This window comes from Hemiscyllium ocellatum, chromosome 29 (assembly GCF_020745735.1).
Source record: "Hemiscyllium ocellatum isolate sHemOce1 chromosome 29, sHemOce1.pat.X.cur, whole genome shotgun sequence".
In the NCBI taxonomy this organism is placed as follows: domain Eukaryota; kingdom Metazoa; phylum Chordata; class Chondrichthyes; order Orectolobiformes; family Hemiscylliidae; genus Hemiscyllium; species Hemiscyllium ocellatum.
In genome coordinates this window covers 23986642-23997723 of record NC_083429.1, presented here as the reverse complement: position 1 = coordinate 23997723, position 11082 = coordinate 23986642, and the positions used below count along the sequence as shown (strand labels likewise).

The 11082-nt window shown below is 39.8% G+C and overlaps 1 protein-coding gene across 2 annotated transcripts in view; it reads left to right on the top strand.

Moving 5' to 3' along the window:
* Positions 1-364: 364 nt before the first annotated feature.
* The window catches only part of tmem218 (transmembrane protein 218), a 33502-nt gene continuing 22784 nt past the window's right edge, over positions 365-11082 (top strand). Inside the window, exons 1-2 of one of the 2 annotated variants that reach the window (XM_060847076.1) lie at positions 365-427; positions 5682-5802. In XM_060847076.1, the coding sequence (XP_060703059.1) occupies positions 5693-5802 (110 nt within the window). In that variant the 5' untranslated portion in view covers positions 365-427; positions 5682-5692. Of the gene's footprint in view, positions 428-1623; positions 1711-5681; positions 5803-11082 lie in introns of those variants that run through there. The other variant, XR_009646265.1, reaches the window with a different exon arrangement.

Sequence of the window (11082 nt, the reverse complement as noted above, 5' to 3'; positions counted from 1 at the left end):
TATATTAACTCTCTATATTAGATCAATTCATTATCTGTTTTAGATCACTTTATTAGTTGTGTATATTAACTCTACATTAGATCACTTCATTATGTCTGTATTAGATCACTTTATTAACTGTGTATATTAACTCTGTATTATAATACTTCATTAACTCTGTGTATATTAACTCTATTGTGTATATTAACTCTACATTAGATCATTTTATTAACTGTGTATATTAACTCTGTGTATTAGATCACTTCATTAACTCTGTGTATATTAACTCTAGCTATTCTCTCGTTGCACTCAGTCTTATACGGTTACCATGGGGTGTTAACCTACATGTATCGGAGCCTCCTATTGGTCGCTGTCCGGTGTCAGCCAATAGGTGAGGTGGATGTTGCGAGGTGCTGCTGCTCCGAGTTGTTAGGGTGGACGTCGCAAGGTCTGAGATTTCACTTCATTCGGGGAGAGCTTTGGAGAACTTTAATATTTGAGCTAGTTTCTCAGGTCGGAAACGGCATGTGTGGGACAATTGGCTTTTTTGAAAGAGTTTGAGTAGAGACTGGGTGTTGTCTGACAAGATTATAGCGCAGCGGGTGTAGGGCAGTCTCCCAGAGGGACTGCACACGGTACGGGGGGGGGGGGGGGAGACGTGCAACTACATCAAATTGCAAAGCACTTTTGGAAGGCAGTTTGCCCTGCCTTTGCATAGTTACAAAGCAGCCCATATTTAATCAGCTTTAATATCGTAACAGTTGAAAAAGTTGGCTGTGTAATTCTTGAGAACAAGATTTATTAAGCTGGAAGGTGTGTACTAGAGGTTCTTGTACAGATGTGAGGGGACAATGAACAAAATACGCGATAGCAATACTTACATTTCCGGGGTCAGCTGCAACTCACGGCGTTTAATAAATAAGCATCACCGATCCTTTGGGAATGATCCTTGTCTCCATCAGAGATTCAGCAATTGAGAAACTTGGAGCGAGAAATTTGGGGGGTTTGCATGAAGTAGAGTGGAAAGACTCTATTAAGTAGGACTTGTTTAGTACTGGTGAACATGTAGTTCATAACCGGAAAACAAACTTACAGAGAAAGGTGGTTCTGAAGCATAGTTAATGAAAAATAAAATCCAGACTGGAAGTGAAGTAACAAACAGAAATTTGTCCTGGGGGTGTGGGGGAGCTTGAAATTGATCTTAAAGAGAATGGGTAGAGGAAGCTCAAAATATTCTGCAGTAGGAAAGGGAAGGGAAAGAACTTTCAGGGGTAGAATGGCAATAGCTTTTACCTAGAGGAAGTGCGTGGTGTTAATTTTTTTTAAGAATAAAAGAACAAGTTTATCTAATTATCATTGACATTAGACTCTATGTTGTGTAGTTGTGAGGAACTATGAAAGAGCCAGAAAATACATTTAAACCACATCTATGAATTGGGAAGGTGTCAGAATCCGGAATCAAAATATACTTAAATAAATCCAGTCAAAGGAGTAGCAGAAAAAGAAAGGTCAGGAATAATCAAAGATTTTAAATCAGCTGAAATTAAGTAATTATAGTGCAATTTCAACTTGAACATTTTTAAAGAAAGCAGCCAGAAAACATTTAAAACGATATGTAGAAGTGATGCGTGGTGTTTTAGGCTGAGAAAAGGAAGGAAAATGTCCATTTCACCTGAAAAGATGTGTAAAAATTGCATCTGGGCTGCAGAAAGTTGGAAAGTTGTCAAAGAAGTAGGTATCCATCCATTCTGATTATTAAAAATGCTGTGAAAACCTTATAAACAGTACAGAGATATAGAATTATAAAGAAACCCAGCGCCAGGGACTCTGGTTCGGTTCCAGCTTCAGGCCACTGTCTGCGTGGGTTTCCTCCCACAGTCCAAAGATGTGCAGGTCAGGTGAATTGGCCAGGCTAAATTGCCCATAGAGATGGGTGCATGAGTGGGAGAATGGGTCACTCTTCGGAGGTCGGTGTGGGCTTGTTGGGCCAAAGGGCCTGTTTCTGTACTGTAGGGAATTTAATCTTAAAAATTGGATTGGAGAATGCAATTTTAAAGAACAATTATAGAATATTGAACTGAGATTTAAAATTCATTTACATTAACATTGAGAAGCAATTGATAAAGATGTAAAAATACTTTCAAGCAGTTCAAGGTCTGAGAAAGAGCATGAAGAGCACAAGATTGAATTTAATTGGAGATGACAGTTTTAAGACACAGGATTGCTTCAAAATCAAGCATTAAGTGCAGAAGTAGCACACAGTCGCAGTTGGAGAAAGTGAGGCAGTTTTATACTGTTTTAGCAAGGACCTTTAGAAAATATAACTGAGGTTTTAGAGACTAAATTGGTGATCCCAACAATCTGGGATTTAAAAAAAAAACTTGCTTTTGTTAATGGACATCACTGTTAAATATAAGTTTAATAGAAATGCAATGTTTGCTATCCTGTCAGATCACTTAACATGGCTAAACAAGCAATAACTATGATATTGCTGAAAAAAGAGACATTTCTTCAAAGCTTATTGTTTTACACTCAGCATGCTGTTCACAAGAATAGCATCATAAAGGGATACAACCTTTAGTTAATACATGAGAAGGGAGTGTAGATTAGTTGGCAAATGAACTCTTGATTTTTATTTTTTTTAAAAGAAATCCTGTGTTTTGATACATGAAGCTTCCAGTACATACACATATGCATTACACTGAGCCCAATTGTTAAGTCATGCTGTTTGACACAATAACTACTATTATGAGGGTGTAGAAGTGTACTGTACCTTTTAGGAGAGTGAAAGACTTAGCAAGCACACACAGTGCTGGAGAATTTACAATGTAGCATTTGGTCCAGCAGCTAGCACTGGCTGTGTTGCTATGAGGAAAAAAATGAATTCAGCCAATCAATTTAAATTACACCCCAAAATACCAACCTCCAATCAAGTTTGGGTTTTAATATTGTCAATATACTAAATTCATTTATACCCCAAAGCATTGGATTGTTTCAGAGTAGGAAAAATTGGCTGCCAAACCGCCAGCATGTAAAGACTGCCGGAAACACAGCTCTGATAAAGGTACCATTATCGATGACCTGTGAAACAGAAAATCTACAGAGGAAGACACAAAGGGAAGATTCGACAGCTGTCTAGTTTTGAAATTTGAATTTTAGGTAAATCTTACTCGGGGGGTGGGGAGGTATTTAATCAGACTAGAAGGGAAAATAAAAGGTTAGAGGAAGGATTTGTAAATGATTGTTAGTGAATTTTTTTGTTATATTTTAAGAAATAAAGTTGTTAATTTTTACTTTAAATAGTTCTTGGCCTCATGAACTTTCACAGATTACTGCACAGGTTAAATCTTTTCTGTGTTGCTGGTTTAAATTAAGCAGGGGAGTTTACCTGTGTGGTAATACCACTTACCATATCCTTTGCAGACAGAAAGAATCCCTCCAATGTGGAAACAGGCCATTTGACCCAACAAGTCCACATGATTCTCCTACCCTGTAAGTGCATTTCCCTTGACTAATGCACCTAACCTATACATCCCTGAACACTGTGGGCAATTTAGTATGGCCAATTCACCTAACCTGCACACCTTTGAACTTTGGGAGAAAACTGGAGCAAACCCACGCAGACACGGGGAGAATGTGCAAACTCCACACAGACTGTTGTCGAGGCAGGAATCAAACCTGGGTCCCTGGCGCTGTGAGGCAGCAGTGCTAACATGTACACACAGTGTGCCTGTTTTATATTAACAAAATAGGTGATAAGTAATTTTTGGTTCATTCCTTGGCAAAGTCTTGACCAATCTGAGTCAACCTGCCTGGTCAGAATTTGAAAGAGTTTAGCAGTTACTGATGGTCATTTTCTAACCAGTCTATTCTGCATGGCAATGCCTCTATCAATCAGACTTCACATGGTCTAGATGGAATAACTGTCAGAAACATATAAATACTACAAGTTACAATATATTAAAATACACAGAAAAAAGTTGAAAATGTGTAAATTGTTCACAATCAAACAACTTCACTTTGAGCTGGCATGCATGTCACGTACAAATTTCTTCAGATATTCAAAGGAGTTTGACTACTTCCCAGAGAACAATTGATCCAGAAACAAACAGTTCTGAACCAGCTGATCATGGGGAGCGTTTCATTAGGCTTCCTAGACATGGTGGAACCTCCAGGGTGCTGATAAATGTAGTATACTTTTACAAGTACAATGGAGTTAACTATGGAAAATAAAATTTGGAGTGGGAGATGATGCATAACATAGTGGCTGTAATGAGATTAATGTTTCTGTTACATTGGTTCCACCCATTGGACTGATGTCACATACAATCTGCAGGTGATCTACACTAGCTTTCAGCGAGCAGATGTATCTGTCCCGAAGGTCTCAGTAATGTTCCTGACCAAGTTGTACTTATTGATATCATGCAGTAAGCCGCCTTGTTATCCAAGAACAGTGCCATCTAAGTAGGTACTTTGTGGTAGTTTATCCACTACCACGAATCACTAGATAGGCCCAAGGTAAAGTAAAGGTAACAGCCTCAAACAACCACATACAAATAGCGGTGTCAAAGACCACAAACTCCAGGAATGGTCATCTGGCAAAGTATCACAGATGTAGTGGGCTGCACCATTTTTATGTTCCTATAGTGTATAAAAATCCGCTTGAGTATATAATAGACAATCAATTCATTACCACTTATTACACACTTTTTATATCTAAGGATGGGTTTGAATAAACATACTTGTTCAAGTGTTGGAGAATGTCAAAAAATTGTAGATGTAGGTAGATCAGGACTAAATGCAGAGAGGAAGAATTAAAAGGGAAATATAATTGTCTTGATAAGTCTTTGCCTTTCTGTCTGGTGAATCTTTTCCATTGTTTATAGACTTAGAGAATAAGGAATTACTTCAAAATGCGTCAGTTACTTGTGCAGAATGATATGGAAAACAATTCACAATTTATCGTATCTCTAATAGACAGAGGTTAGCAAATTGTTCAATTGTTCCAAATACTGCTCTTCAAACTCTTCACAGCTTTGCGACATGCTTTGGCTCTTGTAACCTGCTAATGACAATGAATGGGGTGGCATAGAGGGTCCATTCAGATGTGGTGCATTTCTTATTGACTTGAAAAAGAAATATTTCAAAAACACTGTGGAACATTACTCTCTAAAGATTACTGCCCAAGGTCTGAATGTGTCGAAGTTGCAATTCTCTATATCTGATGTCCTCTCTATGCAGCAGTGTCCAGCTGAATGTTTCTTCTTTCGTTTGCAAGGGGTGAGAAAATTGTAACCGAGTTCCTTCCTGTCAGCTTGATGAGGTAATATGCTCAGTAGATTTTCTTTCAGGGCAACATGTTTGCTTGGACAATCCGGGAGAAAGACATTGTATTGTGGAGTCTGAACAGCCTTTTCTCATCAAGATGATCAGATATTGAGGCAATATTCCTGAATCACTTTGCACACTGTTCAATATTTAGCTTAAGCTTGTTTACTCCAGCTACATTAGCCAAGAAATAGTGTGTAGCATGAAGACGTTTAAAGGAGTAAAACAATTAGTTCAAAGTATGATCGGAAAAGATCTAATAAGTAAATTTTTAAAAATCACATGCTTAAAGATGACAAGGCTGTCCTCCAGTCATTCATCTATTAATATTTTCATGTTGTTTCAGGAACTAACACTATTTTACTCTTTTACAGTAAACTTCACAATGGCTGATGTTGTAATGGGAGTAGGGCCAGGAGTTTTTATTCTGGCTATTGTATGGGTTTTGTCATTGCTAATATGCATGCTGCTATCTCGTTCAGGAGGTGTGATCAGGTAAGGCCTTTATTTATTGCTTCAGTCCACTACTTAAATGTAATATTGAGAATATTCTGGATTCTGCCTGTTTTTAATATTGCATCTTTATTGTTTTGGAGATTAGCTTGAAATCAATTTAATTGCATCAAACTTTGCCCAACCTCTGTTTTTCTCCTTGTATGTGCCTGTTAACACACACAGTAAGGATGAATGGATCACATAATTGATTAAGAAACATAGAGAGTGGGAATGAATAGAGCTAGAGAGAAATACTGCTAACTGACACAGCAGTGAACCTGCGCAGTTACTGCCTTTGCTGTTTGAAGTCATGTATTGTTGGACATTCAAGTGTGTGTCTGGGAAAATTAAAAACACTGAAATTCACAACTAATTTTGGAAGAACCTGTTTGGGCAAGGTCACAGCACAGAAACAGATAAGTGAATATTTTTAAGTGTGGCCTTACAGTAAGTCTGCAGTAGTGTGTAGAGTGGATTCTTGATTATGTTTTGTTGAGATACGTCTCTTGATTAAACTTTAAAATATAAGCCAGAAGTATTAAGTTGGTCAGGAGCAGTATTTATAGAGGAATAAAACAGTGCTATTTTCTGTGTCTGTAGATTGGAAGAAGCAAAAATTACCTTTAGTAGAATGATGTGCTCTTCTTGTTGGATGTGGGAGTTGAGGGAGAGTTTACATGTTTACTGAGAATTATATCTGCAATAAATGTCATTGGTTGCAAATCCTTCAGATTGAATGGATTGGTTAGAGGGACCGTTAGAGGCAGTGAGGAATTTACAAGAGCAAGGGGGTGTGATGGATGGCAGTTATAAGAAGGGAAAAAAATTGCAGATACAATCACATAAATGGGTTAACTCCAGGGAAGGTAAGAGATAGGCAAGTATTGCAGTAGTCTTCTGTAGCTATCCCCATTTCAAACAAGTATACTGTTTTGGAAAATGTAGGAGGTGATGGATTCTCAGGGAAACGTAGCAAGAACAGCCAAGTTTCTGGTATTGAGACTGGCTGTAACGCAATGAGGGGCACGCCAAGTTCCAAGAGACCAATTGTGTTAGGGGACTCTCTCGTCCGAGGCACAGACAGACGTTTCTGTGGCCAGCAGTGAAAAATCAGAATGGTGTTGCCTCCCTGGTGCCAGGATCAAGGATGTCTCAGAGAGAGTGCAGCATGTTTTCAAGGTGGAGAGGGACCAGTAAAAGGTCATTGTACACATTGGAACTAATGACATAGGAAGGGAAAAGGATGAGATTCTGAAGGGAGAATGTAGAGAGCCTGGAATTTAAAGAGATCCTGGAGAGTAATAATATCTGATTACTCCCTGTGCTACGAGCTAGTGAGGACAGTAATAGGAGGATAGAGCAGATGAATGCATGGCTGAGGAGCTGGTATATGGGAGAAGGATTCACACTTTTGGATCATTGGAATCTTGTATGGGGTAGAAGTGACCTGTAAAAGAAGGACGGCTTACACCCAAATTGGAAGGGGACTATATACTGGCAGAGAGATTTGCTAGAGCTGCTCAGGAGAATTTAAACTATTAAGGTGGAGGGGTGGGACTTGGGAGCTAGTGAGGAAAGAGATTAATCTGAGACTGGTACAGTTGAGAACAAACAGTCAGAGCAGGCAGGGACAATAGACAATAGGTGCAGGAGTAGGCCATTCAGCCCTTCGAGCCTGCACCGCCATTCAATATGATCATGGCTGATCATTCCTAATCAATATCCACTCCCTGCCTTATCTCCATAACTTTTGATTCCATTATCTTTGAGAGCTCTATCCAACTCTTTCTTAAATGAATCCAGAGACTGAGCCTCCACTGCCCTCTGGGGCAGAGTATTCCACACAGCCACCACTCTCTGGGTGAAGACGTTTCTCCTCATCTCTGTCCTAAATGGTCTACCCCATATTTTTAAGCTGTGTCCTCTGGTTCGGCACTCACCCCTCAGTGGAAACATGTTTCCTGCTGCCAGAGTGTCCAATCCTTTCATAATCTTATACGTCTCAATCATATCCCCTCTCCGTCTTCTAAACTCAAGGGTATACAAGGCCAGACAAAGCAGAGAACAAAGTAGGACTGATAAATTAAACTGCATTTATTTCAATACAAGAGGCCTAACAGAAGGCAGATGAACTCCGCGCATGGTTAGGAACATGGGGCTGGGATATCATAGCAATTACAGAAACTAGGCTCAGGGACGGACAGGACTGGCAGCTTAATGTTCCAGGATACAAATGCTACAGGAAGGACAGAAAGGGAGGCAAGAGAGGTGGAGGAGTGGCATTTTTGGCAAGGGATAACATTACAGCTGTACTGAGGGAGGAGAGTCCCAGAAATACATCCAAGGAAGTTATTTGGGTTAAACTGAGAAATAAGAAAGGGATGATCACCTTTATTACAATTGTATTATAGACCTCCTAATAGTCGGAGGGAAATTGAGAAACAGATTTGTAAGGAGATCTCAGTTATCTGTAAGAATAATAGGGTACTAATGTTAGAGGATTTTAATTTTCCAAACATAGACTGGGACTGCCATTGTGTTAAGGATTTAGATGGAGAGGAATTTGTTAAGTGTGCAAAAGAAAATTTTCTGATTCAATGTGTGGATGTACCTACCAGGGAAGGTGCAAAATTTGACCTACTCTGGGAAATAAGGCAGGGCAGGTGATTAAGGTGTCATTGGGGGAGCACTTTGGCGACAGTGACCATAATTCTATTGGTTTTAAAATAGTGATAGAAAAGGATAGACCAGATCTAAGAGTTGAAATTCTAAATTGGAGGAAGGCTAATTTTGACGGTATTAGGCTTCAAAAGCTGACTGGGGGCAGATGTTCGCAGTAAAGGGACAGCAGGAAAATGGGAAGCCTTCAGAAATGTGATAATGAGAGTTCAGAGACAGTATTTTCCTGTCAGGGTGAAAGGAAAGGCTGGTAGGTGTAGGGAATGTTGGATGACTAAAGAAATTGAGGATTTGGTTAAGAAAAAAAAGTTGCATATGTCAGGTATAGACCAGATAGATGAAATGAATCCTTAGAGCATAAAGGCAGTAGGAGTACAGAGGAACCTTGATTATCTGATTATCAATTATCCGAATATCGATTATCTGAAGGAGATCTCGAGGTCACGATACATACATTACATCAAAGATGTGTTTCCAGCACTGATCGCGCCTTTTGTTTACAGTGATTAAAAGTGAACTCTGCTTCCTGAAATGCTGCCGAGAACCATCCTGGACTGATGGGAGCCCAGGCATCTATTTCCCTACATTCTGTGTTCCAAGTCCTTTTCCACAGTAAACACTGATGCAAAGTACTTGTTTAGTATCTTCCCCCATCTCCTGCAGCTCCACACAAAGGCCGCCTTGCTGATCTTCGAGGGGTCTATTCTCTCCCTAGTTACCCTTTTGTCCTTAATGTATTTGTAAAAACCTTTGAATTCCCCTGAACTCTATTTGCCAAAGCTATCTCATGTCCCCTTTTTGCTCTCCTGATTCTCCACTTAAGTATACAGAGGAACCTCGATTATCTGAATGAGATGGGTGGGCACTATTCCGTTCAGATAATTGATTATTTGGTTAATTGATTCAATGCCCTTCCTCTAGCGCAGGAGTTTTCTATTAAATTCGCTCCCCATTCAGGAGACTAGGCAGCAGCACACTGCCCCCTATCTGCCCCCTGCACTATCTCCAAATGACTAACCTCCCACCCTCTCTCTCCCCCCACACACTTTCCCTGGAGTTCTACACAGCTGTGTACCCTAAACCCCCCTTCCCCAAATAATCTCTCCAACATTGACCTGTACAGGGCAAAGATGGAACCTGTCAAAACGTTGCAGTAAAAGGGTGTGTGTGCGTGCGTGCATGCGCTATTTGGAGACTCGCAGCAGTCTTCTTGTTAGTGTCCAGTCTGGCTGCCCGAGTGGGATTAGGAGGTGCAGGGGGGAGCGAACAGTGTTGGACTGGATGGGATCTTTTTCACGCAGAGGGTGGTACGTGTATGGAATGAGCTGCCAGAGGAAGTGGTGGAGGCTGGTACAATCACAACATTTAAAAGGCACCTGGATGGGTATATGAATAGGAAGGATTTGGAGGGATGTGAGCCAGGTGCCTGGTGAGACTACATTGGGTTGGGATACTTGGTCGGCATGGACGAGTTGGACCAAAGGGTCTGGTTTGGTACTGTACATCTCTATGACTCTGTGACTAAATAGTCAGGCAATGGAGCAGTGAATGCACTGAGAGGGAGTGGTTCAGGATAGCATTATCTAGTGGAATTTAGTAATTAGTTACAAGTGTAGGAATCAGAACTTTGACCACTTGCAACAATTCTATTGGAAAATATAGAAACTGAAGTGGGCTATTTAACCCTTTGAGTTTATTCCGCCTATCTGAGAGATTATGGTAATCTGCCCCATGACTCCATAAAAGTGTGCTTATCCATATCCCTTTAATCTTTGATTAACAAAAATCTTACCACTCATGATGTTAGTATTAATATTTTATCTCTCATCAATTGCCATTTACTGAAAGATTTCAAGCTTCTGCCAACCTTTGATGCAGACGTGTTTCCTAATTTCCTGAAAAATCTGGTTCTTAATTTTTCGATTATGCTATCTACTGACAAAAATAGTTTTCCATATCAAAACATTTTAATACACTTGAACAATATCTGAGGTTATTTACTTAATGGCTGAGCTAGTAAGTTTGTTCGCAGGCGTTTCATTGCCATTCTGGGTAACCTCATCAGTGCGCCTCTGGTGAAGCATTGGTGTTCTGTCCTGTTTGCTGGGGTTAGTGGTGTCATTTCTGGTTTTGTTGCTGGTTCTGTTTCTTAGTGGTTTGTGTATAAGGAACAGGTGCAAGCACATGAGCAAGTCAACAATCTCATCAAACAACCTGAGCGATAAATCTTCTCAAACACACTGAATGCATGTAAACTTACTTCTCCTTTGAATTACTTAACAAAAACCTGCCACTGTTGAGTCGTCAAGAAGTAAACCATGGAATGATGATAAACACACACTAATTAATTTTTATCATACTTTTTGATGAAGGTATGTGCCATCTGCCATGCACATTGTGTTGAGATTACATCCCCAAGGGTGGTGTCCATTCTTCATTATTTATTTGCAAATAAAATGTAATTAATCTCATCTTTATTTCCAGTGAACTACGTGTTGCTAATGGTTAATGGTTTGGGTGACTTGGTCACTGATTTAAAAAAAACTCAAAGAACAGGTTGGGATTGAGTTACTTTAAAAGGAAAGTGAGGACTGGAGATCA